The sequence below is a fragment of the Uloborus diversus genome, chromosome 1 (genome assembly GCF_026930045.1).
Source record: "Uloborus diversus isolate 005 chromosome 1, Udiv.v.3.1, whole genome shotgun sequence".
In the NCBI taxonomy this organism is placed as follows: Eukaryota; Metazoa; Arthropoda; class Arachnida; order Araneae; family Uloboridae; genus Uloborus; species Uloborus diversus.
This window is the reverse complement of record NC_072731.1, coordinates 271,683,963-271,711,915: the sequence shown is the minus strand read 5'-3', so window position 1 is coordinate 271,711,915 and position 27,953 is coordinate 271,683,963. Positions and strand designations below refer to the sequence as shown.

The following is a 27,953-nucleotide window of genomic DNA, read 5'->3' as shown; positions in this document are numbered from 1 at the left end:
TGTCAGGCCCTCAGTCTGGACAAGATGCTGGCCATCGACAGGGACGAGGAATCGCCCTTCAGCCCCGAAGACCACCTGGCCAACAGAAACACCTTCGTGAGTATCTATCTTACACTATTAAAAGCTGAACTTATGTATCTATGTATTCATCTATGTCCGAGTTCCTTCTCCCGAACGCCGACGAACTGACCATCGAGCCAGGTATCGATGGATTCGTCGTCTTCCCGTCTTCATGTTTGGCTAGTTGTTTCTGCTTCTATGTACATAGAAAGCTCATTGTGTGTGTACGCTTCTGTTTCTTTTGGACGTAGAATTAGGCGCCAGGGCCTGATTACAGCACAGGCCAATTAGGCCTAGGCCTGGGGCCCCATCTTCCTGAGGGGCCCCAAATTACATAATGAATTATGCTTAGCATTACAAGTGGGCGAAAAATACAAATATTTTTTAATTAATAATTAAAAAACAACAACTTTTTATTTGGAAATGAACTTAGAGGATAATTTTTATTGCTTCTACCAATGGCAAGTTTACCATGTCACAATTATGAGATGCCTAGAAGGGCATGAATGCACATGATAAATAATTTATATAATTCTGTGATAGACAAAGGGGCCCCCAAAAATCAGTCTTCAAGGGGCCTCGAAATTATTGTGGGCCTAGGGCCTCACTTTTAGTTAGTCGGGCCCTGTTTGGCGATGTGTTTGTGTTAGCGCTTCTCATTTTGGATTATGAACAAAGTTTTGCAACCAGTTTCGAGCGAGGAATGGGAGGCCGGTAATGCCAGAGAAGTTTGTATGTCAATCATTTACTTTTCACTTTAATTGTTCATCTTTAGCACTAGTGAAGTCAGAAATACCTTCTGGAGGGGAGTTTTTGATCAAAAATACCTTCTGGAGGGGGTTTTACGACCAAAAATACCTTCTGTTGGGGATTTTTTGATCAAAAAACCTTATGGAGGGTTTTTTTTGAATCAAAACAGACCTTTCATATGCTTAAACTACTGTATTAGAGTTAGTATTTATGTTGAAACCAATGGCTCTGGGGGGTGTTTTCACCCCCCAAACTCCCCTTTGCTGCACCACTGATCTTTAGTTATGTCACAGAACAACTATGATGGGATAATGTATGAAATGTTATACATTAAGTGCCCTCTCTAGTTATTTCATGAAATACCTAGAGTATATGTACTATATGATGGTATACAGATACTACAGGATGGTATGGATGGAGTATAATGTACAGTAAAACCTGTCTACAACGATACTGTTGGGACCTAAAAAAATACTGTTATAGACAGGTTATCGTTACAGACAGTTTGCTCATTTATGCTGACAATTTGCTGGGACCAAGGAAAATATCGCTATAGACAGGTTTAGTGTTATGGACAGTATCGTTAAACACAGGTTTCACTGTATTGAGAAACATTTCCATCCGTTTCATCTCTTTGAGTGAGCGGTCAGAGACTGAGGTTCTCACATTCTGTTTCAGTCTACTTGGACTTTACTTTTGGGAGGGAGTTTTTCGATCAAAAATACCTTCTCGAGGGGGTTTTTTGATCAAAAATACTTTTAGGAGGGGTTTTTTTGATAAAAAAACACTTTTTTAGGAGGGGTTTTTTTTGATCAAAAATACTTTTAGAAGGGTTTTTTTGATCAAAAATACTTTTAGGAGGGGGTTTTCGGTCAAAAATATCTTCTGGAGGGGGTTTTTTGATCAGAAAGGTCCAAACAGCGCTTTCATATGCAGAAACTACTGTATTAGAATGTGCATTTATGTTAAAACTAATGGCTTGGAGGGGGGGGGGGTACTGTGCACTGGGATCTTTAGTTGTGTCACAGAACAACTATTGTGGGATAACGTATGAAATGTTACACTTTAAGTGCTCTCCCTAGTTATTTCATGAAATACCTAGTTATTGTATGAAGTAGCAGAGTTGTGTGAGCGGTCAGAGACTGAGGTTCTCACATTCTGTTTCAGTACTCCCTGGACCTTACCTTCAGGAGGGAGTTTTTCGATCAAAAATACCTTCTGGAGGAGGTTTTTTGATCAAAAATACTTTTAGGAGGGGTTTTTTCGATCATAAATATCTTCTGGAGGGGTTTTTTTTTGATCAGAAAGATCCAAACAGCGCTTTCATATGTATAAACTACTGTATTAGAATGTGCATTTATGTTAAAACTAATGGCCTTCGCTGTGCACTGATCTTTAGTTGTGTCACAGAACAACTATTGTGGGATAACGTATGAAATTTTAAAGTGCCCTCTCTAGTTATTTCATGAAATACCTAGTTATTGTATGAAGTAGCAGAGTCATAGACTGAGGTTTTTCGAATGTTTCTGTTTCAGTACTCCCTGGACCTGTCGCACCCCCTGCTGCAGCGCGGGAGCGTGCTCAGCAAGTCGAACCGGAGCTCCCGCGGCAGCGACACCTCCTCGGCCTACTCGGGCTCCGACACGATGCGCTCCGCCTCGCTCGACGACCCCGACCTCTCGGGGCTGCAGGAGAGCACCGTCGACTCGGACGAGGAAGAGGACGGGCTCGGACAGTCCATGGAGGTACGTTCCTTTGCAGTCAATCATCGAAAAGTTTCACTTCCTTCTCGATAGATGGCGCCCCACTATCCAGTCATCCACGAACGTCAGGGGAGGAGGATTTTTCCAATTACATAATTGCCAACTCTGCTGTTTTTTAACGGGAGATTCCCGTTTTTTGCTTCCATCTCCCGTTTTTTCCGTTTTTTACGATTTTCTCCCGTTTTTGCAGTTTTTTCAGTCATTCATCAAAAAGTTTCACTTCCTTCTCAATAGATGGCGCCCTCTTTCCAGTCATCCACGAACGTCATGGGAGAAGAATTTTTCCAATTAACATGCTTGTCAACTCTACTGTTTTTAACGGGAGACTCCCGTTTTTGCAGTCAATCATCAAAAAGTTTCACTTCCTGCTCAATAGATGGCGCCCCCTTTCCAGTCATCCACGAACGTCAAGGGAGGAGAATTTTTCCAATTGCATACTTGCCAACTTTTTAGGGGAGACTCCCGTTTTTTTTTGCTTCCATCTCCCGGTTTTTCCGTTTTTCACCATTTTCTCCCGTTTGTGCATATTTTGCAGTCAATCATCAAAAAGTTTCACTTCCTTCTCGATAGATGGCGCCCCCTTTCCAGTCATCCACGAACGTCAGGGGAGAAGATTTTTTCCACTTTCATACTTGCCAACTCTGCTGTTTTTAAACGTTAGATTCCCGTTTTTTGCTTCCATCTCCCGGTTTTCCGTTTTTTACGATTTTCTCCCGTATATTTGCAGTTTTTTCAGTCAATCATCAAAAAACTTCACTTCCTGCTCAATAGATGGCGCCCCCTTTCCAGTCATCCACGAGCGTCAGTTGAGAAGAATTTTTCCAATTAACATGATTGCCAACTCTACTGTTTTTAACGGGAGACTCCCGATTTTTGCTTCCATCTCCCGTTTTTTCCGTTTTCTACGATTTTCTCCCGTTTTTGCAGTTTTTTCAGTCATTCATCAAAAAGTTTCACTTTCTTCTCAATAGATGGCGCCCCCTTTCCAGTCATCCACGAACGTCAGGGGAGAAGAATTTTTCCAATTAACATGCTTGTCAACTCTACTGTTTTTAACGGGAGGCTCCCGTTTTTTGCTTCCATCCCCCGGTTTTCCGTTTTTACGATTTTCTCCCGTTTTTGCAGTTTTTTCAATCAATCATCGAAAATTTTCATTTCGTTCTCAATAGATGGCGCTCCTTTCTAGTCATCCACGTGTGTCAGGGGAGAAGAATTTTTACAAGTAATAACCCATTGAGTAAAAATTTATTTTTTGGAATCTTCCACATTGCGTGTTCAACGAAGCACGTGCTTTGCCGAAAATGGCAGGAAATTTCAATCCCTTTGCATCTTGAAAAGATTTCTATAATTTTGAAAGTTTGAAGTTGTTTTAACATGTGCTACCACATTTCTACTTATTCTATATTTTTTATTTTCGTTACACATTGTTTTTTTTTTTTTTTTTTGGATTTTAGTAATTAAATTTTTTGTGCTACTTTATTGGTATTGATTGGGAATGATGAAACTTTAAGCAAATTCTCCTTATTATTTGGTTTTTCCTTTGCAGTATATTTTTCTTGCTGCTACCAATGGGCTTACATCTGCGAAAAATCACTTAAAATTTAGGATTTAGTAGGGTGCAAATACCCTACAAGAACTGAAAAGGAGAATCATCGAAGAGGTGCGGGCCATTCCGATTCTGATGTGCCAAAACGCAGCCATAAGCTTCCAAAATCGGCTATATCAGTGTATTGCTACTGGAGGCCGCCATCTTGCACATATCGTTTTTAAACGTTAATGTAAAAAAACTGTTTGAAGTACCAAAGGTAATAAAAAGAAAATCCAATCCTCTACATTTAATAGTTTTTTTATTTATTGCTCTCCGAAATGAGGGCATACCTTTCGCCGCAACCTGTATATAGATTTCAATTTCTACAACAAATAACTCAAACTGCCTTTTTTTTTTGAAAACGCGCGAGCATCGAGCATGTCCTCCGCCGAAAATGGCACATCGTTTTAGAGTTTTCAATCCTTTTGCATCCTGTTAGTGTTCGAGTTTTATTGAAAAATGGAAGTTACTTTTTCTTACCTTATTTTAAAGTGATCCGTTTCAATTTTTATTTTAATCAATTTGTTTGGAAAAGCATCTGCTATTTGCTTTTCAACTTTGATTAACAGACAAAAAAAAAAAAAGAGATTTTTTTTTTTTTGCTTTTTGCTCTAGAACTACAAACCCATTTTTTGAATCTGTAAACTACAAATCAGAGTAGGTTTAGTTATTTATAGAAATATATAATTTTCAAAAAACTACTGGACGGTTTTCAAAAACTAATGAAACGTTTTCAAACCGACTGAAAGTGCCTATGGTCGTTTTTGAAATCTATGAAGAGTAGTATCTGTTTGAACATTTTTCTGTGTCTTTCATGAATTGTGGTCGTCTCTCCGCAGAGCCTGACGGCGCGGGACACGGTGCGGGAATGCCTGGAGAAGGACCCGGCCCTGAGGACGGAGGACGACGTGTCCGTCATTCTGGAGTACATGCAGCACCTGCCGGTGAGTATTTTGACCTGATGAGTGAACCTCATGACAGGGACGGATACAAGGGAGGGGTGATGGAGGCGATTGCCCCCTTCCTTAATGTACTCCCCACCGGTAATTTTTCGAAATTGAAGTTCAAAAAACGCAAATTTAGACGAGTTTCATCGATGTTGGGAGAAGGGAGGTTTGGGTTTGCGACCCTATCTCGGAACTGTTTCGGAATTGGAAGTTCAAAAACTTTGTGATCAATATTTTAAAATCAGTTTACATAGTAAAAGGTAAGTAATGAAAGTCAATCACCCCTCCCTTGAAAAATTTCTGGATCCGTCCTTGCCTCATGATCTACATGTGCCTAAAATCGAATACCATCCGAATTACCCTGATTCCGTTGCAGGCTTTCGCCAACATGACCCTGACGGTGCGCAAGGCCCTGTGCGCAGTGATGGTGTTTGCGGTGGTGGAGAAGGCGGGCGTGGTCGTCATGAACCACGGGGAGGAGCTGGACTCCTGGTCGGTCATCATCAACGGGGCGGTGGAGGTCGAGCTCCCGGACCGGGAGCCGCGGGAGCTGACGATCGGGGACAGGTGAGGACATTTTGCGAGCTCCATTCCACGGGGGAAATAATCACGATTTTCATTAAAAGTAATAGTTTTAAAAGGGAAAGAAAAAATTTTTGCTTGAGTAATCACACATACGTTTGCAGGGGCGCCCCTATAGGGGGGCAGGTGGGGCTCAAGCCTCCCCCCCTAGAAATTAGAACGTCCTTGCTTTTTTAGTGCATTCATCTTTGCAAAGTTGTAAAAACATTTCTTCTCCAGCCATTACTTGTTGTAAGGAAAGGTACCGCTTACCTTTTCGTATCTCGATAGGCAGCGGTGTGATAGTTGAGTTTTCTGAACGCATGAAGAACAGTCAATAGACGAGTAGACGAACAACACGTAAAGATTTAATGAGGAATGACTAAAACTAAAAATGTACACACATTATAAAATATATTCCATACGGCACAAAAACAGATACACACACTACATCAAGAGAACAAAGAACAAACTATTGAAGGGAGGAAGGGAATTGTGGGGAGGATAAGTATGACGTCAGAGTGGCCTTGGCCTTTTGAGATTGCATCGTTATGCAGAAATGGTTTACCTATTTGAATATATGATTAGAGTACAACATTACTGAATGAGTTATTAAAATAATGTCACATTTTAATTTCTCTAATCTGTACTGAGATCGGTTTCCATGGAGAAAATATCCTGCTAAACCATGGGGAAAATATGTGAGGCCCCCCCTTAAAGTTTGGCATATGGGCGCCCATGTACGTTTGTAATTTCTTAAGCAACAGGAATTTGTTCAATACCTTTTTTAGTTGTTATTTTTAAAGTAATAAATTGTTACGAGTAGAACAAGCTGACGTATTCCCCCGTGGAATATGTCCGTATACCGTGATCTGTATTTATAAAGTTTATAAAAAATAAGCGTACTCAAGCATTCATATAAATTTGGTTAATGATTAGAATAACAATGTCAATTATGAATTAATTCAAATGTAAATAACTACATCTTAAATTTGAAAGAAAGATTTGAATTTAGTTAAAATCTTTTGAAAACATCGACATTAATTCTTTATATACTGGACATGAAACGACAACGATTGTCCGATCGGAAATTCTCGTTGCTCAAAAAATCGCCTTTCGATTTCAGACCCGTTCTGTGTCTTCTTCTATTTCAAACTTTTCATTTTGTTTTTTGGAAATTAGTTCCAGTGTAACACTACTTGGAAATTTTTCTGTTGCTTCGATGAGTATCTCTGCGTATTTCACCAAGGAATCAGTTTGTCGTCCTTCCCTGTGTGAAAAATTTACCTTCGAGCATAAAAAAATGTCCTGCGCCGTTTTGGGATCCGAAAACACAGAATTTGTTAGTTGTTTGAAAATAATATTTCTAACTGCTAGTACTTCACACAGAAAGTAGTTGAGGGTTCCAGCTTATTTGAATACTGACTTATCTTTTTTTGCATGAAGAATGAGAATTTAGTCGAATCTCGGATTAACGATGTTAATGGATGCCTGTCGACTGCAACGACGGTTTACGATATTCTGCGATTATCGACAGCAATGACAATTAACGATATTTATCGATGTCCGGCCACAGCAATAGCGAATAATGATATTGAGCGCCATCTTTTGACAGCAATGACGATTCATGATATTTAACGGTATCCTGAATCAGGGCCCAATTAAGATGTCAAGGGGCCCTAGGAAAAGTACATTTTTCGGGCCCCCTGTATTCAACCTTTATAGCTTTACCCATTCACTGCAGTGCCTGATTACTGAATAGGCCAACTAGGATGTAGCCTGGGGCCCTGATATTTAGGGTCCCCAAAATGGTTGAAATTACTTTAGTCTATGGCTAAACTTGTTTCAATCTACGGCTAAAGTAATCAAGTTTGAATACCGGAGGCCCCATAAAAGTATTTGGCCTAGAACCCCTTGATATCTTATCAGGCCCTGATTGGCTGAAACATTTTTAGCAATCAGCTAAAGTAATTTCATCCGTTTGGAGGCCCCCCAAATATCGGGGGCCCTAGGCCACGGTCTAGTTGGCCTATTCAGTAATCAGGCCCTGTCCTGAATATGGTCTTTGGTTTACCGACAGCAATGACGATTAACGATATTTATCGATGTATTTCGAACACAAAGAGAGTTTACGGTATTTCTCGATGTGTTTCGACATTAATGACAAATTATGACATCTTAAAATGTCAACAGCAATGAGAATTTGCGATGCTTGTCGATGTCTTTTGACAATGACGAAAATTTACGGCATGCATCGATATCTGCCAATATATATTAACGATGTTCAGCGAAATCCGCCAATGTGAAGTCTTCCCTCCGTGTTTCAGCTTCGGCATCACCCCGACCATGGAGAAGATGTACCAGGTGGGCGTGATGCGCACCAAGACGGAGGACTGCCAGTTCGTGTGCGTGGCCCAGGGGGACTACTACCGCATCCTGCACCTGGGGGAGGAGAACATCCGGAGGCACCAGGACGCGGGAGGACGCCTCTCGCACGTCACCGAGCTCAGGACGGTGGACGGGGCCGGCAACAAGGCGCACGTCATCATCCGGGTGAGTCATTGTTGAGAGTATGGGCCCCCAGTTTCAAAATACAAAGCTTTTTCTTAATATACATAATATATTTTTTTATTTTTTTTTTCAATCAAATAAATAAATAGATAAATAGAATAAAAAAATAATAATGAAAATAAAATTAAAATTAAATAAATAAATAAAAAAATAATGCTTGAAATTGTTAATAATCTACCAGTACTTGTTGAAAACATATTATTTACAGTTTTCGATTCTGTTTCATTGATTCCACATGTCTAGAGTAATAATAGCGTTTTGCTGTTTTTTAAGTATTTTTTAAACTTTTTTTCTTAATTAAAAAAAAAAAGCCTAAAAATAAAAAATATTACATTATTTGTTGAGAACATATTATTTACTGTTTCTTATTCGTTCCATCGATGCCACGTGTCTTGCATAATAAAGTAACCTTTTGCCGTCATTGTGCGGCAATCCTTGTTCATCTGCTTTCGGTTTTCGGTATTAGTTTTTATTTTTTCATTGTTATACAATGCAAGCCTTATTGAGCAAAAATACAAAGTTATTTTTAACATTTATATGATTTTTTATTGTATCCATCGGTAGATCGTGTAATGTACGAGAATAAAAAGTGACATCCGCGGATCATCCGCCGATGCACATTTTCTCAGACTTTTTTTTTTAATATTTCCAAAGTATGCATAAAAGAAAGAGGGGGGGGGGGGGTTAGCTCGGATGCAAAACAATCGGAAGAACATGCTTAACATCCCACAATACTTGTACATTTGTAGATGGAGGTAACTTGGAAAAAAACTTGCTATAGTATTAAAAATGAATTTTCATCATTTCTAACACATATAAGTGAAACATAAATTTATTTTGGCGACATGCCAACATCGACCACGTGCATTGCCGTAAATGACTCGCCATGTTTGAGAGTTCAATCCTTTTGCATCCTGTTAATATTTAATTTCTTTTGGAAGTTTCAAGCAATTTTAGCGCAAGCAACCTTCAGTCTTCTCAATATATGATTTATTTTAGTTGTCCCCCCCCCTTTACTTTTTGATATTAAATAGCTGGTAGTGTTTAATTTGTCGCTTTAATTCATTTTTTTATCACTTTAAATTATATGTTATTGCTTTTCATAACATACTGATTTATGTATGCAACTCTAACTGCTTGTTCTTTTTAATACGCTTTTATTAGCTTCACCTGTATGTATGTATGTATCTTGTAACGGAATCTTGCAGCTCAAATTTCGCCCCCTTCCTGCGATCGGATTCTTTTGAAATTTGGCACGCGACCTCAGACCCCATGACAATGCAGTATTCTATAATCAAATTAATTAACTCTTTTAATTGTTAGATTCCTACAATTTTAATCCATATTTTGGCATAAATCCAACAATGTGAAAAGGAAAAATTTAAAAAAATACATGAAAAAATGCTCGCAAAAATTATTCAAAAATATCTACAAGAACCTTTCATTTTTCTGCATCAGACAAAATTTGTTCCAATGTTCCGAGGTAATTAGAACATGAAATATAATTGTTTTTAACTCATTTCATGCCAAAATTGAGGTGAGCCTTCCATTGGAATTTCATTGCCGATCAGCCCATTGTTGAACAAATCTTTTCTTCAAATGCATCTCAAACTCTCAAAGTAATATAAATATGATTTCCGCAAACATACATCGATGACTCACAGTGGCTTCCCATCGGGGTTGCCCTTGTCTTAACTTAAAGATATTACCTCGCACTCGTTTTACAAATAATTTCGTCGCCTGATAATTCTCCAACACAAGACTAAAAAACAGAACAATAAAATAATAGTTTAAAAAACTAAAAAAACACGCTTTCGTAGCAAAATGAACTAAAAAGTGAAAAGTAATCTTTGGATGATAGTAGTTGACCAGTCACTTAATTTTAATGTAATACAAAAAAGCGTGGGGTGCTGTCTATTTATATTTTTGCTTGGACAACAAATGGAAGACATTCAAGACCACTGATAAGAAGCCCCCCACGCTTTTTTTGTATTACATTGAAATGAAGTGATTGGTCAACTACTATCATCCGAAGGTTATTTTTCACTTTTTAGTTCATTTTGCTACGAAAGCGTGTTTTTTTTAGTTTTTTAAACTATTATTTTATTGTGATCATTTTCCATACTGCCACTTTCATTCTCGACTGATCTCCTTCCATGTCTGTTGTGCTTGACCCCCCCCGAATCCACCCCCAGGGCACCCCCGAGAGGCTCCTGAGCCAGCTGGTGGAGGACAACTCCATGGACGTGACCTATGTGGAGGACTTCCTCCTGGCCTACAGGACATTCCTCCAGGACTCACAGACTGTGGCGGACAGGCTGCTGTCCTGGTTCGACCAACCCAAGTTCAGGGACAAGGTGAGGAGCTTGTTTTGGTTTTTTGGTTGTCAAGGTTGCCACAAAACCTGGAAAAATATGGGGAATTCAAAAATAATAATAATTAAAAGGAAACAGAAACTCCTTTCAATTTTGAAAATTTCTCTAAAAAACTATATTGACCAGGGCCTGCAGGGAAAATGTAGGGAATTTTATTTTTTTTTAAAAATTGAATCAATGCCAAAATATATTACCTTCTAATATATATATATATATATATATATATATATATATATATATATATATATATATATATATATATATAAAATTAAGCAAACAAAATTTCAAATATTAAGCAAATTATATAAAATTAATGATGATAAAAAGGCAAATTGCAAACAGCTATTAAATAGGAAAAGATAAAAGTATGAATCCAGAGCTCATCAGCCATGATTCATTAATTATGGTCAAAAGACCAAAATTTCAACTATGAACTAAAAGAGAATGTTTAATAATTATTTGCCCAATGTTACTCTATATTGCATGTACTGGAGCTTAAACATTTTCTTTTAGTTCATAGTTAAATTTTTGGTCCTTTGACCATAATTAATGAATCACGGCTGATGAGCTCTGGATTCATACTTTATCTTTTCCTATTTAATAGCTGTTTGCAATTTGCCTTTTTATCATCATTAATTTTATATAATTTGTTTAATATTTGAAATTTTGTTTGCTTAATTTTATATTTACTTCGCTTTTTAGTTTTGCTGTGTTGCGCATCTATGGGCTATATATATATATATATATATATATATATATATATATATATATATATATATATATATATATATATATATATATATATATATATATATATACATAAATTACATTAATAATCAATTGAAAAATGGTAATTTTACTTCAAAATTTATTTATTTTTTTGTTCAAGTAAATATTAAAATGTTTTTCATAAATGCAATAAATACTTAATGTTTTAGTTTACATGCATCTAGAATTTTATACTAATTGTGTTCTGTATGCATGAGAAAAAGTTTTACTATGGAAAGCCGCAAATAGATAACACTTCAGTGAACAGAGAAAATAAAATACCCGCCCATAAAATGACTGCCCATGCCCCACTTTTTATGGTTAGTTTATTTGTTTTATTTTCCAATTTAGGAGCCAAAACTTGAAATTATAAAAGAAGCAGAAGTGTCAAAAATTTCCGAGTGTAATTATTTGTTTTGCTTTGTTATATCTTATTACAAAACATTTAACACAAGCAGTCATTTTGAGCTTATGTATTCATTGTTGAGATATTAGTAAATCAATTATTTAACTAAAACTAGCCATACATGGTTTAATGAAATTATTACCAAGTGTTTGTGACATTTCAAAATACTTTGGGGTAAATACTGTAAGTCTAATTCATTTCTAATGATTGTGTGCATAATTCATAAAAATCTTAAGAAAAACGCGAGTTAAGTAGTTAGATTTATATCAGTTACCACATATCTGATCCGCTCTCAAAACCAGTCTTAACAATATTATTTTGCTTTCTCTCTCTCTCTCTCATTTTTGTACTGCTGCTAAAAGTCCTATGCCTTTTTTTGACCCCCCCCCCCCCAACTTATATCACCCAATCGCTGTCTCTGCTGAAAGGCGTGTCTGCAGTCATATGCAATTTTTGTGCAATTATAGGTTTTTATCTCTTCACTTTTCACTCTAAAATGCAATTTCCGTGTCACTGTGATTGAATGCAGACAATGCGGTGTCTCACGCATCTGTTGTCTCTCCCCCGTCAGGTGACCAGGGTGGTGCTGCTGTGGGTGCACAACCACTTCACGGACTTCGAGACGGACGTGCGGATGATGGAGTTCCTCGAACAGTTCGAGCTCAAGCTGGAGAGGGAGGTGAGCGTCCTTTTCTTTTTTCTGATTATCATCTGTCGAGCCATTTTGCAATGTTTGCCCCTTTGTTGCCGTAAAAGTCCGTTTTCTGGTGAAAGTCGACATTCTCCAATTTCCATCTTTCGTGGTGACATTTATGTACATACAGTAAACTTCTGATTATCGGCAGTCGGATTATCTGCAGGTCTTTTCACAATTTATTTTATTAAATTTTTTAACGGTCATTAAATATTTTTTAAACTTATGATTGTGTTACTGTTCATTTTTGCCTAGTATAATTATATATATTAAGTTCATATTATTTTATTAATTAAAATTTAAACAAAAATTTTGTAATGGCAAAGTTTTGTAGCATAGAGAAATAATTTTGAAGTAATTCATTACCTGCACTTGCTTTATGTTACGTAATTTACAATGTAATACCATGTGAATTACAATTAATGTCCAAACTTTTTAAGTTTTATATACAAAGCTAATTAGTTAGTTACTGTGCATTCTTCGTCGGCCTGGGACCTGCTTGAATAAATTATTGAGAGGGCAAGTTATGCATGTTAATTTTAGCTTTTTTTTTGCAATACATTACTGCCTCCTTCACATATGTTTATGTCAAACTTACCTCAGTTAATTTTTAGAGGAAAAGTGAAACTTGAATTCCAGTGAATTCACTATTTCTTATGTCTAATAAATTCTATACATTCTTGCATGTTTTATATTTCTTGCATTTTTGTTTTTTTTTTTTGTTTTGTGACTGTCCCTTAAACAGAGTGTCCCTTAATTAGAGGTAAATACATAGAAGTCCCTATTCAAAGGGACTGGGACCAGAAAGAATGTCCCTTAAACAGAGGTGTCCCTTAACAGGGGCCAATCCAGGATTTTTTTCTCACTACCTATTTTTGTGAAATTATTGCATCATTCTATTTTTGTGTAAGTTTTTTTTATCAGCATTGTTTTTGTGAAAATTTTAGACGCATCCTCATTTTTGTAAAAGAAGTAGTGGAACAAGTGAAATTTTAGTTCGAAAAGTGCAAATGTCATCTAGTATTATTTTTAACAGGCTTTGTTTTTTTGGGAGGAGGGGGGGGGCAGCTAAAAACCTAAGAAGTACGAAAAATATCATCGTAATTTCAGCTTAATGAGCTAAGTACTGTGTACAATATAGAAAATGATGAGAAAAACGGTTCTTTAAAACAGATGTTTAAAGATTGTGATAATATTGCATAAATACACTTTGGTGAAAAACAGCTAAAAATTAGTTAAAATACTAATAAGCGATTGTTCATATAAACCTGCTTACAATTTTATTTTATGAGTATATTTTGTTTTAAATAGAGAAACAAATTTCATATTTTAAAATGCGAATTTTTGTGAAATTTTCGATGTTTTTGTGAAGCTACTGATTTTTTTACTTGATTTTTGTGAAAGTACCGATTTCAAAACAAGATTTTTGTAAAGGTACCGAAAAACAGTAGCAAAATCAGCCTGCATTGGGCCCTGCTTAATGGAGGTTCTACTGTAACATTTTTACTTATTTTTGATACTAATTATGAATGTGCAAGAGAAAAATCACATCAATACGTATCCAGCTATATGGAAAACGTGTCATCTCGAGACTCAGAAATAATGTAAATCGAGGGATGTGTACCATGTTATATCGAAACCAAGTTTCATAAAAACAAAGTAAAAACTGATTAGAGTTATCAAACATGAACAGAATGTATCAAACAAAAATGAAATTCCATCTTTTTTAAACATAGCATTCGGGTTGTATCAAAACCATGAAGCATTAAATTCAAGTTTCGTACCGTGTCACATCGAAACCGTGTTATAATTGATAACTTACGATGTTTAAACGAAAAGCCGAAAGGCTGAATTCCGTAAGTCGGTCAACAATATTACTTGCTTATACAAGCAGAGATAATACCACACAGTGGAAGATGCATAATTCATGTCAATGTGAAAAATTGGAAACTTGTTTCAAATCTTACCAAAAATTGATTGGTCCATAGAAACTAAAATAAATAAACTAACAAAGTAAGTTCATAAGAATAAACCCTGGCCATGAGTGGAGGTGGAGTTCGTAACTCCCCAACACCTACTGGACCTAACACACAAGAGGCTGACGAACACGAAAGAGAGAGAACGATTGGAATCGTTCACTATTTATACTCGCCTCGTCTGCATATGATTGGGCATCAAAGGATGCCAACCTAAAACTGAAACTTTACACGTGCCGAAAGAGTTGAGAAGTTAATCTAATTTGAATAAAGTAAATTTTATAATATGTTACATTAGGAATGAGAACGCGGTTAAATATCGTTTACCGATGTCTATGAATAATCATTGCAAATTTGGTACTGTGTCATATTGAAACAATGTTATACGAGGCACGCCTGTATATTATGGATGCCAACCTAAAACTGAAACTTTACACGTGCTGAAAGAGTCGAGAAGTTAATTTAATTTGAATAAAGTCGATTTTATGATATATTACATTAGGAATGAGAACGCGTTTAAATATCGTTTACCGATGTCTATCAATAATCATCGTAAATTTGGTACCGTGTCATATCGAAACAGTGTTATACGAGGCACGCCTGTATATTATTTTGATTTTTGTTATGTGAATGCATAAATCAGGGCCATATGTACCGTGTAAGTAAAATAATAATTAAATAATTTAAAAAGTCGCCCTCAAAAGTTGATTACTGTAAGCGAACGCATGTCTGTGTCTCTCCGCAGAAGATGCTGGGCCAGCAGCGCCTGTTGAACATTGCCTGCGCCACCAAGGCCCGGGTTCGGGTGATCACTTTCTCCCGCTCCACCCGGGAGGAGGTTCTGCACTTCTCCATCCTGGGCGGCTACGAGACCGGGTTCGCGACCTTCGTCTCCAAGGTCGACCGGGGCTCCAAGGCCGAGGAGGTGGGGCTCAAGAGGGGAGACCAGGTAAGGATATCGCAGTTCCTGAGTTTCTTTGAAAAATTCGTAGCTGTCAACATACTCGACAACTCTACTGTTTTTTAAAATAGACCCTCGTTTTCCCTTTTTTACCATTTTCTCCCCGTTTTTGAAGTTTTTTCAATCAATCATCAAAAAGTTTCACTTTCTTCTCAATAGATGGCGCCCTATTCTTGTCTGCCAATGTCAGGCAATAAGAATTTTTCCAATTAATGACTCATTTTGTTAAAATCAATGTTTTGGAAGCTTTCCTCGTTGCATGGTCAACGAAGCACTTGCTTTGCAGAAAATGGCAGCAGATTTCAATCCTTTTGCATCTTGAAAATATTTCAATTATTTTGAACCCTGAGTTTTTTTGCAAAACTTGTAGCTGTTAACGTACTTGACAACTCTATTGTTTTTGTTGAAATATCTATAATCGCACTTTGATTGGTTAAAGTAAACTTGGTTCAATAACCTTTTGCTATTGGTCAGGGCTTACTTGAAGCTCTATCCGAGGTCCTAAATTTTCTTAAGTTGATCCTTTTCTTTTGTCTATATTTTATTCATTTATTTCTCATTGGTTGTTTTACATTAGAAGCATATTAATTGGTTAACTCACTAATCCTGGACTAAAACTATAAATAGTCTATGTGCTTACTCTGCTTTGGTTATTGAGTATTACATTTTTTTTTTCATTGTTTATGTAGATAGTTTCTTCAACATTAATAAATGTGTTTTGGATCCACGGCATGATAATCATTTAATATTCTCAACAGTTTTTAACGGGAGACTCCCGTTTTTTGCTTCCATCACCCAAATTCCCCTTTTTTACCATTTTCTCCCGTTTTTGCAGTTTTTTCAATCAATCATCAAAAAGTTGCACTTTTTTCTCAATAGATGGCGCCATACTTGCCAACTCTACCGTTTTTCACGGGAGACTCCCGTTTTTTGCTTCCATCTCCCGATTTCCCGTTTTTTACGATCTCCTCCCATTTTTGCAGTTTTTTCAATCAATCATCAAAAAGTTTCACTTTCTTCTCGAGAGATGGCGCCATTTTCTAGTCTACCAATGTCAGGGAACAAGAAATTTTCCAATTAATAACTCCGTTAGTAAAAATTAATTTTTTGGGAAGCTTTCCACATTTCGTGTTCAACAAAGCACGTGCTCTGCCGAAAATGGCAGCAGATTTCAATCCTTTTGCATCTTGAAAATATTTCAATTATTTTGAAAGTTTGAAGTTATTATAACATGTGCTACCCTATACCTACTTATTTGATATTGTATTTTTATTATATATTGATTTTTTTTTCGGATTTTAGTAATTAAATTTTTGTAGCTACTTTTTTGGTAGAGACTGGAGATGGAGAATGTACAAAACTTTAAGCATATTCACTCCTTATTATTTAGTTTTTCCTTTGCAGTATATTTTTCTTGCTGCTACCAATTAGCTTACATTTGCGAAAAATCTCCATTTCACTTTAAGTTTAGTACTCATGTTATTTAAAAGCATAATTTAATAATTCTGTTGTGAAGACATGTTGCTAGTGAGTCACCTACATACCTCTAGTGAAACCTCCTGTTTTTTTTCCTTCTAAGGTTGGCAAGTATGGATGGCGCTCTTTCCTAGTCATCCACCAATGTCAAGGAGAAAAGAATTTTTCCAATTAATAACTCATTTAGGAAAAATTTGTTTTTCGAAGCTTTCCTCATTGCGTGCTCAACGAAGCACGTGATTAGCCGAAAATGGCAGCAGATCTCAATCCCTTTGCATCTTGAAAATATTTCAATTATTTTGAAAGTTTGAAGTTGTTTCAACATGTGCTACCCTATACCTACTTATTATATATTTTATTTTCATAAAATATTGATTTTTTTTTTGGATATTTGTTATTAAATTTTTGCAGCAACTTTTTTGGTAGAGACTATGGAATATATGAAACGTTAAGCAAATTCACTCATCATTTGGTTTTTCCTCTGCATCATTTTTTATTTTTATTGCTGCTACCAATGAGCTTAGATCTGGGAAAAATCCCCATTTCACTTTTAATTTACTATTCATGTTATTTAAAAGCATAATTTAATAACTCTGTTGTGAAGATATGTTGTTGGTGAATCACTTAGATGTACCTCTAGTGGAATCTCCTGTTTTTTTCCTTCAAAGTTTGGCATTTAAATCATGATTTTAATCATGATTTAATTCAAGCTGATTTAAATCAACAAACCCTGCCCACAGCTACTTGAAAGTGCTTTATTTCAGTTATTATCCGTTGCAAAGGGCCCTTTAAAGTACTTAATTTTGATTAAAAACTCATAATTATTCTGACAAGGTGCTTTATTTTTTAATTTTTTTCAAGCAAGTCCTTAAAAAAGAAATCAAAAAATGTTTTTTTCTCAATCCCATCTCTCTCTCTTCATTTTCATTTATTTTATTAAAATTTGAAATTTCAATGAATTTTGAAGTTTTTATTCTTAGTGATTTTATTCACACTATTGAACTGCTCAGCAAATTCACAAAATGCCTTTCAAAATCAGTTTCAATAGTTCTCGAGTCGTCTGTATGAGATTGACAATCCTGCATTAGGCTCAAATTTTGCATTTTTGCTCTGATGTATTTATGTTGCAGTCCTAGTTTTTTTATTTCATTTTATTAAAGTTTAATGCTAAATTTGCCCAATTGTTACTGCAATCTTCGGTAACCCAGGTATAAGTCTCGATCATACATAAAATATGAAAATCTTTTGATTTACCAAGGACCTAAAGCCAAACACCCTTTGTTGGCGAATGAATTGGGTGCTTTATTTTGATTTCTATATTTAGGTTTGAACCCTGGTTTGTCAACTCTCTTTGAGGTTTTATACCAGCCAGGTTCTTCTAAATTTTCTCGAACACTATATTCCATGCTTTGATGCGTCGATTTTATGTTAAATGTGTAGTATGTTCTGTGTTTGCCATTTTACTTTTGGGGCATTCCACAGTATTTTTGACATTTATGTAGAGTCCGTAACATGACCTTTTTTGCCATAAATTTTTAATTTACTGTTTGATGAGCATATTATTTTATTTTGATCTTTTCCCACCAACACACCAGCTCAAATTAAAATAATTTGCAAATCAAACGGTAAATTAAAAAGTCATGGCAAAAAAAGGTCAGATTACGGACTCTACATAAATGTCAAAAATACCATGGAATGCCCCTTTTAGTAAAAATAAGTTTCTTTTATTCGGGAATACAACTGAGCTCTGCTGAATAATTAAGCATTATAACTATCAATGTACAGAAAACCTTGCGTAAAAAACTGGTAACAGTGGGATTTCCTTGGGTTTCCGGGGTCGATTACTGTTTGCCGTTTTGTCTACTTTTGTCACACTCGGCCAGAAGAAATTCAGTAGCTTCAGCCAAAATGGCAACTTCGGTAATATCTGTACCTGAGAGAAAAGGAACGCCAAGTCCATTTTTCTTCAAATTCGAGCTTAATGCACGAACGGTACTCAACTTTTTTTAGAATATAAGTGTAAAAGCAATAAATCTGTGAAAAGCAGTAATCTGTGAATGAGTTAGAGGTTCAGTGTGAGATTATAATAAAGAACTACTATTCATGAACTAATGCTAAAATATAAATTATTCTTAATTGAAGCCAGACAGTTTAATTTTGCTTCTTAAGCAAACATCGTAGTTGAGTGTTGAGTTAGAGTTGTCGAGTGTGAGTTCTTTCCGTAACACATGTTGAACGAGTCTGCTTGTTTCCAGATTTTGGAGGTGAACGGCCAGAGTTTTGAAGTTATGAGTCATGTACGGGCACTGGAGTTACTGCGAAGCACCACACATCTTTGCATCACCGTCAAGTCCAATTTGCTCGGTGAGTCTCTCTCTGCTATCGTTCGTCCACCACCACTGCCCGTTTCTTGTTTCGTTCCAGCATGAAAAAAGCCTCATACCTCATGGGATCTAGCAAAAGCATAAAACTATCATTGACTGTACAACCGTATGCAGGCCATTCCACGGAAAACGGCCATTTTGTCTTGCACGTGACACCTTGTATATTTAATTAAAACTAATAATCTAAAAGCGTAATGATAAAAGTTTTGTTGCTGAACAAATGACAAACAAGTGTGTGATTCCTTAAGCAAAAGATTTCGTCATTACTTTTCAAAATAATGACTTCTTTATGAAATATATGAACTGCCACGTGCAGGACAAAGTTCCACTCGACAACGTGGAACTGATGGGAATGCCGCCCTCTATAAACCGCGCAACTTTTCAGAAATAAACAATAGGTTTTTTAAGTTTGAAAAATCCCTTTGTTTTGCCTTGCTGACCTAAAAAATGGTTAGGAAAATTAAATTTTGAAACAGTTTTCCATCTTTCGATCTTATTCCAAAGCTTTTAAATGAAAATTAATATTCACAGTAAAGAGAACATATCAGATGGCTCTTTAAAATGCAGCTGTTATGCAAACTATGAAGCTGGCAGAAGTGCAGGATAATTCACTTTCTTGTAGTTGTAAAGCATATTTATTTGGGAATGGCTAAATGTAATATTAATACTCATTGCAGATAAAACTCATTCTGAAGTGCTAACATAGAGATATATTCTGAATATTGGTTTCAAAATTTGTGAAATGATCTATAAAACGCAAAATCCTGTATAACGCAACAGCTCTGATCCCAAGGCGTGCGTTATAATGGTCTTCTGCTGTATTTCAATTTTCCAACTGTGTCATTTTGTAACAAGCATCATTTAGAATCAGTAAATGTCATTTGAAAGTACGATTTGAGTTGTTGTCGACTGAAACGGAAACTCTCTCTGTGCAGCATTCAAGGAGATGCTGAGTGCTCCCGAGAACTCCACCCGAAGATGTCGCAAGGCTTCAGAAATCTCCCTGCTGCAGCACGACCCCCGGGCCAGGTCCGGCTCCACCCCCGCCCCCAAGGGGGAGGGGGGCAAGAAGGGGGGATACTCCACCCTGGGACACAGGGCCAAGCTCAGGAAGGTGCTGGCCAAGATGAACATCATACCCCGCACACTCAACAGGTAATCACAAAACCTCTTTCTCGTATATAGTTGTTTCGTGTAACTACGAGACAGGAACGACAGTTGAAATCATTGTGATCATGAAAAGCAGTGGCAGGGATTCGGGGGGCAAGGGGGGAGGCGACTGCCCCCGCACTTTTTTCATCAAAGATTTCCTTAATGTTAAAAGATTTTAATTTCTAAACATTCTGGGTGTGATTACCCGAACGTCACCAGATATTAAGGCAAGAAACACAACGTTAAAAAAAAGCACAAATTTGCCAATTACAGCAGACACGTGTTTCGGCATTACAGGGAACGCCTTTTTCAATGCAAAAAGTAATGAGCTTATACATGAAAAGACATCCGACAAAAGCCAAGAGCAGATAAGCATGCAGCTTGAAAGTTAAAAATAGCGGATTAGCCAAACACCAATGAGAAAACTATAAACTGATCAGGAGCCAATAGGAATGCTTCTATTGTTTTTCTTACTTTACTGTTCAGCACAAAGATATTTATTTATCTTGTCACCAAATATTGTTTAAAATTTCAGTTTTAAAACTTCAATTTTGAAAATTTTCTGGGTGAAAATCTCCGAGTCCAATCCCTCCTTTCTTTAACTTCAGAGATAACCTAAATTTGCATTATAAAGACTCCAGTATGAGGGGGAAAAAATCAGAAAAAGAATCCCCTCAGAAAGCATAATACTGAGTTTTTAAGACTCCAAATTAGGAAAAAAAAACGAGATTTTTTTTTTCTGAAGTCCCCAAAGGAAGTTCAAAACTGTGTTTTTAGGATTTCATGAGTTCAAAAAAAGAAAAAAATATTAGGAGAACCTCCGAACCCTTTTGTTCCTCCTTAAGTCAGTTAACGAGAAGTCTAAAATAACATTTTAAAAGACGTTTAAAAAACATTTTAAACTTTGCAAAATTTCTGGGAGCAAGCCCCAAACCCGTTGCTCTGTTTGCTAAAGATGGCTTTAATTTGTGTCTTTAAGACATCAGTTTAAGATTTTTTTTTCCAGGAAGAGCCTTCCTTATCCTTATATTACCAAAGACAGTCCAAACATCTTCGTTTTTATTATTATTAGTAATCCTGTATGAAAATGAATGAATTAAGTTTTCACTAATAATTTCCAAAAATAACTTGAACAACTTACGGACCACACAAAAATAGTTTTTCGAGAAAAGTAGGATGGACTACGATCTCCATCTATTGAAAAATTTTTCAGTGGTGTCCTGAAATCACTCAAAGATGGAAATGGGGGCAAAACCAGGGTTGGCAAAAACCTGGGTTTTTTTTGAGTTTTTTTAAATAAAACCCAACTAAAACTGGGTTTTTTAAAAGAAATGTGGGTTTTTTTTTGTCTTTTTTTAGGGAAATGTGGGGGGTACTTGTAGCGTAAGTATATGAACAAAGCACAAAAATTGTCTTGGGGTAAAAAAAGCTGGAAAATTCATCGTTTTCTGAAGAAAAGTATAAAAGACGACAAAACCCAAGAACGGTGAAGTTTCAGATTTTTTAGTTTCCATAATTATCAACAGCTAAGGCAAAGTTACTTCTTGAGTGATAAAATTTATTGTTCATTTGTTCGTTTTTAATTACTACATTTTTTTTTCGAATTTTACTTTATTGTATTTCATTTTGTTACGCAAGACTACTGTAGACCCTCAAGTAGTTTAAATCCCTTTTTTCTGAATTCCAGCTTAATCAAGACATTTCTTTGAATTTTATGTTTGTTTTTCTATTTCTGTGTACAGAGTAACAAATATTAAACTTTTTCATGAGATAATGAAAATACTGTACATCCTAGTCTGTTTTCTGTCCAACAGTTTGTAAAACCTATTAATTTCTAAAAAATATACCTTGTTTATTCGAGATTTGTGACGTTTTGGTTTGCAGAAAATAATTCACCTGAAAGCCTTTCAACTAGATTAGTTTCCTCTGTGCAATCTACAAATATTGAGAAAATCAGACGTGACAGGACTTAGTCAAGATAATTTGAGTTACTTATTGACCAGTTAAAGAAAAAAGTTAAATATATTTATTTAAAATCTTTGAAGTATTTTTTTAATACCGTTAAGCGTTAAGAAATACTATTAAAGTTCAAAATTCATTTTTTTTGTCAACTGTCTGTGGTGAAGAAAAAATAAAAAAGAAGTTTAAATTGTGAAAGTATTTAAATTAATTTTTTAAAAAACTTTTCAGAAAATTGAAAAAAAAACCCCAAAACTTGGCTAAATAATGGGTTTTTTTAAGTAGGTTTTTTCAAAAAAACCCATTAAGTCTAACCCAATCGGGTCCAATCCGGCCAACCCTGGGCAAAACAGAAATAAAATCGGAGAAAGGAAATCTGGACAAGATGCAAAGGCCCCGAGAGCATGAAAGTAGACCAATGGAGATTATATTTTCTCTTTTGTGTTTCATATTTTGATTGTTAAGGATGAGAAATGCAAAGTAGAAAATCAGAAATGTCGCTACTGGCTCCGTATTCAGAGATTCTTTTTTCTATTTCTTAAAGCTCAGTTAAAACTTTGGCAGTCATATTGGGCATTATAATAATTAATAACCCTTATTAATAGTTTAGTTCTAAACATAATTTACTTGAAATAATTTTGGTTTTCCAAAAATAATTTCTTTTGGTTTTTCAATTCTATGTGTTTTTTCACTTGCAATTTAAAATGCACTTTCTCTTTTTTTAAGAATCAAGTTTTTTTCTGCGACTACTGCTCATCATGTATTTTTTTTTAATTAAATGTCTTAGAAAAAAAAAATCAGAGACATTCTGAGTTGTTTTTGGAAGGTCATAAAATTTTGGTTCCATTTGAGAAAATGAAAAATTTAAGATTTTTGATGATTTGATATTGCTATTTTAAAACGTTTTGTGTGTAAATATTTGTTTCAGTCTGTTAATATTGCGTTTAATTTGATCTCAAATATGTTTGTTGTAGTTATTTATTACGCGTCAAAATATACAAGTAATTCACGAAATCTCTGAAATTTTCAAAAAAGTTTCTCAAACGCATTTCTTCTTCTATAAACAGGGTTCGTACGGGTCATGGAAATCCTGGAAAGTCATGGAAAAACTATAAACAAATTCCAGACCTGGAAACGTCATGAAAAATTATTATTTTCATTAAAAGTCATGATTTAAATCATTTATCATCATCATCATCATCATCATCATTTTAAAAAAGCCAAATTTTAAGGCATGGAAAAATCTCTTGAACAGTAGAAAAGTAACAGTAGCAGAAAGAGAATTAGAAATCTTGAATGATTCAATTGCATGTAAAAGCCATTAATACTCGAAAATTGAACGATCTCAAAAACAAATTTGAGTTCAGGAATCCTATTGCATCCGCTTCTGTAACAGCCGTCTGCCTTTTTTTGTAATGTGGTTTTACTCCTGGGACATCACTTATTTTGAATTCACAATTATTTTCAGCGCTTCTTATATTTTATATTTTTTAGAACTGGATTTGCACCTTCTAGATTTTGCCACACCCACTCAAAAAGTAGAATTCAATTGCATCAAAGTTCCTTTCAGCCACTCGTTAAAAATCATTATTAAACTTGTCAGAGTTCATCTTAATTTGTGGAAGACTTTAGAAATAAACAGTCAGGCGATAGAACAAAGAAATAGAGAGTTCTAATACTTAAAAAAATTAATTTACTGAAAAAGGAGGCCAAGAAGTCAGTATTTTGCCCAATTTATTACTATTGTGCTGTTTATTAAATATTTATGAATTTAAACATCTATATATTGCATTCACTATATTTTTACCTTACTTAACTTAAAAATATAAATAAGAATAGTTAGTTTCTGTACTATGCACTAATGTTTTTTCAGTCACAAGTAAATGCTTTGAAAAGGTAGTGGCATTCATATAATAGTTTTGCTAATAACCTATTGCAGAAAATTGGCAAATAGTACTATTCTCTTTGTGTAACAAGGTCATGAACATTTTTATGAAGTCATGAAAAAGTCTTGGAAAAGTCATGGAATTTTTTCATCCAAATAGAGTATGAACCCTGTATAAAGGAACTTTTTTATTGAAGCTCTTTAATTGGGCGAAATATAGTGGGTCTTTTTTCGTTTATTATTAACAAAACATTATCTGTATTTATTTTAAAAACATGCATTACTAGAAAAACTAACGAATATTCTCTGCTTTATCTATGCATTGTACAAGTGCTCATTCAAACTTAAAAATATTTTAAAACCTGGACCTGGATTGCCAATCTCGTATCGAGATGGGTCGGTACATATAATGGTGTTTTTCCCTGATTTATAAAGGGGCAGGGTGCTCCCTACATGCACTTTCTCCAAAGATTTTTTTTTTGTGAGAAAGTGCAAAGTGTTGGTCTTCCCACACATATTTTGGAGACGGTGGGAAGGAGACAGCCGAATTTCAAATCTACGCAGGTGTAGGGGGCAGCATAAATTTTTCCGGGAAACACGCTTCAATCTGTTTGCATCCTTCAAGTGTTTCAACTATTTCGAAAGTTTTGAGTTGTTTTGACCTCTGCTACCTTTCATCTGTTCATTTTGATATTTATTTTCGGTTATTAATGTATGTATATATTTGTTTTTCTCATCTTGTACGGCAGTGAGTCCTTGAGTGAGTCCCCTTGAAGTGCCAAATGGGACCTTTGGGGGCTATCACCCCCCCAAAGGTTAGAAACCCTTGTTCTAAGTCTAATACTTTTATAGTGTAGTCCATGGAAGAAAAAGGTTGGAAGACACATATAGAAATATAATTATTATTATAGTTCAAAAAAAGGGGGAGGGGCGAGCTTAGGTTCAAATTGAAAAGTGGGTAACGATGTCCTCCCTCGACTACAGTAACCATCTAAACTCGATTTAAAGCAAATTTGTGGAATGTACTTGATTGAAATTGGTAACTATTGCTAGTAATTTCTTCAATTCTATGTTATTGGTTTTAGAAAAACCCGGTCACGGAGGGGGCAGTTGCCCTCCCTTGTCCCCCACCCATTTTAGGGTATAGTGGGAACAAGAAAGTTGAATTTTTCAAAGTCATGCAGGAGTGACTATTTTTAGCACATTTCGAGAAAAATTTGAATTAATTCGGGAAACACGCCAATTTCACATAAGCTGCTTTTCAGATTTCAATCTGTTCGCATCCTCCAAGTATTTCAACTATTTCGAAAGCTTTGAGTTGTTTTGACGTACGCTACCTTTCACCTGTTCATTTTGATATTTATTTTCGGTTATTCATGTATGTATATATTTGGTTTTCTCATCTTATACGGCAGTGAGTCCTCGAGTGAGTCCCCTTGAAGTGCCAAATGGGCACTTTGGGGGCATTCACCCCCAAGGGTTGGAAACCCTTGTTCTAAGTCTAATACTTTTATAGTGTAGTTCATGGAAGAAAAAGGTTGGAAGACACATATAGAAATATAATTATTATTATAGTTCAAACAAGAAGTTCCGTCTAGAACTAGACGAGCCTACTTTCCCGTATACCCATACTACTTTCTAGTACCTGATCAATATTCTCAAAAATAGCTAAAATTGCAAATTTTTTCAAACATATTTTTTTTAATATTTTAAGCTGATTTCTAGGAATAAAATATTCCTTACTTTTCTTCAAAAAAAAGGAACAAATAAAATAGCAGCACCTTTTAAACAAAGCAGCTAATACACTTCTTTCCATTAAAAAAAAATTTTTAACAGCTTTCAAAACGAAAAAAATAATAATAAGTTCATTAAAATAAATACATCATATAAAAAAAATCGTTTCTTTTTCCCCTGTTGCCGAAAATAATTTTTTAAACGAATTAATGCACTTACCAAAATAAAAAAAAAACAATAAAATGTCAACTTAAAGAAATAATTTTCATTGTCAAAAAAAAAAAAAAATCGTCTGCGCATATTTTTCGAGTTTATTCACCGAAAACTAAATACCTAAATTAAAACTTTAGCGTGAAAATAAAAACAAATCATATCAACAATAATTATTTCACAGTTAAAACCACAGCAGCGGAGTCGGAGTCAATCTCATTTTGGGATAAAAGAGTCGGAGTCAAATATCCAAGAATTGGAGTCAGTCATTTGTCCTCCGTGTATAAATGTTTGCCAAAGCTACGAAGTCAGAGTCGAAGTCGGGGAGTCGGAGTCCGATTAATTGTCGGGAACAGGAGTCAGAGTCAGTGTCAGATCCCCCTAAATTCTCGGAGTCGGAGTCGGGAGTTGGTCGTCAAGAGCTATTTCCAACAAAGTTTGTTTGAAGTAAATCCGCCTTCAAGTACGGAATCTACATTGACTTTCAGTTTCCCCGTAGGCGCTAATGTTAAGGGATTTGAACTGTTCAAAATTGAACGGAAAATTGTTCAAATCAAAAAGATATCTTATATAAAAGTTTTTTATCAAAAGCTTTTTCCTACAAAGTTTGTTTGAAGCAAATTCGCCTCACAGTTCGAAATTGCTTTGAATTTCCCCGTAGGCGCTAATGTTAAGTTTTTTTGAACTGTTCAAAATTGAACAAAAAATAGTTCAAATCAAAAAGTGAAATATGGGAATGAGGTGTCCTCGCCGAGATCTTTCGAACAAAAAAAAGTTTGTTCGAATCGGACTATTCATTCAAAAGTTATTAGGGGGGGGGACAGACAGACAGACCGACAGACAGACCGACAGACAGACAGACCGACAGACAGACAGACCGACAGACAGACAGACAGACCGACAGACATTTTTCCCCATCTCAATACCCTACTTTCCAATTTTTAATTTTTCAATATTCATTTAATTATTTTATTTATTTTTGACTTTTTTTGTTTTTCACGATATTTTTAAGATGCATTAAGCCTTTTTTCATGCTTTTTTCTTCTTTTTCTGACTTTTACTGGGAAAGTAGGCTAAAAAGGAGGAGGGGCGCGCTTAGGTTCAAATTGAAAAGTGGGTAACGCTGTCCATCCTCGACTATAGTAACTGTCTAAACTCAATTTAAAGCAAATCTGTGGTAGCTATTGCTAGTAATTCCTTCAATTCTATGTTATTTTTTTTAGAAAATAAAGAAAATAATTTTAAAGTCATGCAGGAGTGACTATTTTAGCTCATATAGGGGGAGAAACCTAAATTCATTCGGGAAACACGCCGAGGTCGCTGCATTTCAGATTTCAATCTGTTTGCATCCTTTAAGTGTTCCAACTATTTTTGAAGTTTTGAGTTGTTTTGACTTACGCTACATTTCACCTGTTCATTTCGATATTTATTTTCGGTTATTCATGCATGTATATATATATTTTTTGTTGTCTCGTAATGTAGTGAGTCCCAGCTGAACGGGTCCGACGACAGCCTGTACTCGGTGAACAGCAGCAGCAGTGGGGGCTCTGTGGGGCTATGAGGGGCAGGAGTGACTATTTTAGCGCATATAGGGGGAGAAACCTAAATTCATTTGGGAAACACGCCGACGTCGCTGCTTTTCAGATTTCAATCTGTTTGTATCCATTGAGTGTTCCAACTATTTCGGGAGTTTTGAGTTGTTTTAACCTACGCTACCTTTCACCTGTTGATTT

General features: G+C 35.6%; 1 protein-coding gene across 1 annotated transcript in view; it reads left to right on the top strand.

The window, feature by feature from the left end:
- The first annotated feature begins 2,441 nt into the window (after positions 1–2,441).
- The window catches only part of LOC129220771 (rap guanine nucleotide exchange factor 2-like), a 68,838-nt gene continuing 43,326 nt past the window's right edge, over positions 2,442–27,953 (top strand). Inside the window, exons 1-10 of the mRNA XM_054855204.1 lie at positions 2,442–2,555; positions 5,001–5,105; positions 5,485–5,675; positions 7,997–8,222; positions 10,436–10,597; positions 12,361–12,468; positions 15,205–15,408; positions 19,152–19,260; positions 20,216–20,435; positions 27,703–27,774. Of these exons, the coding sequence (XP_054711179.1) occupies positions 2,457–2,555; positions 5,001–5,105; positions 5,485–5,675; positions 7,997–8,222; positions 10,436–10,597; positions 12,361–12,468; positions 15,205–15,408; positions 19,152–19,260; positions 20,216–20,435; positions 27,703–27,774 (1,496 nt within the window). The 5' untranslated portion in view covers positions 2,442–2,456. The remainder of the gene's footprint in view (positions 2,556–5,000; positions 5,106–5,484; positions 5,676–7,996; positions 8,223–10,435; positions 10,598–12,360; positions 12,469–15,204; positions 15,409–19,151; positions 19,261–20,215; positions 20,436–27,702; positions 27,775–27,953) is intronic.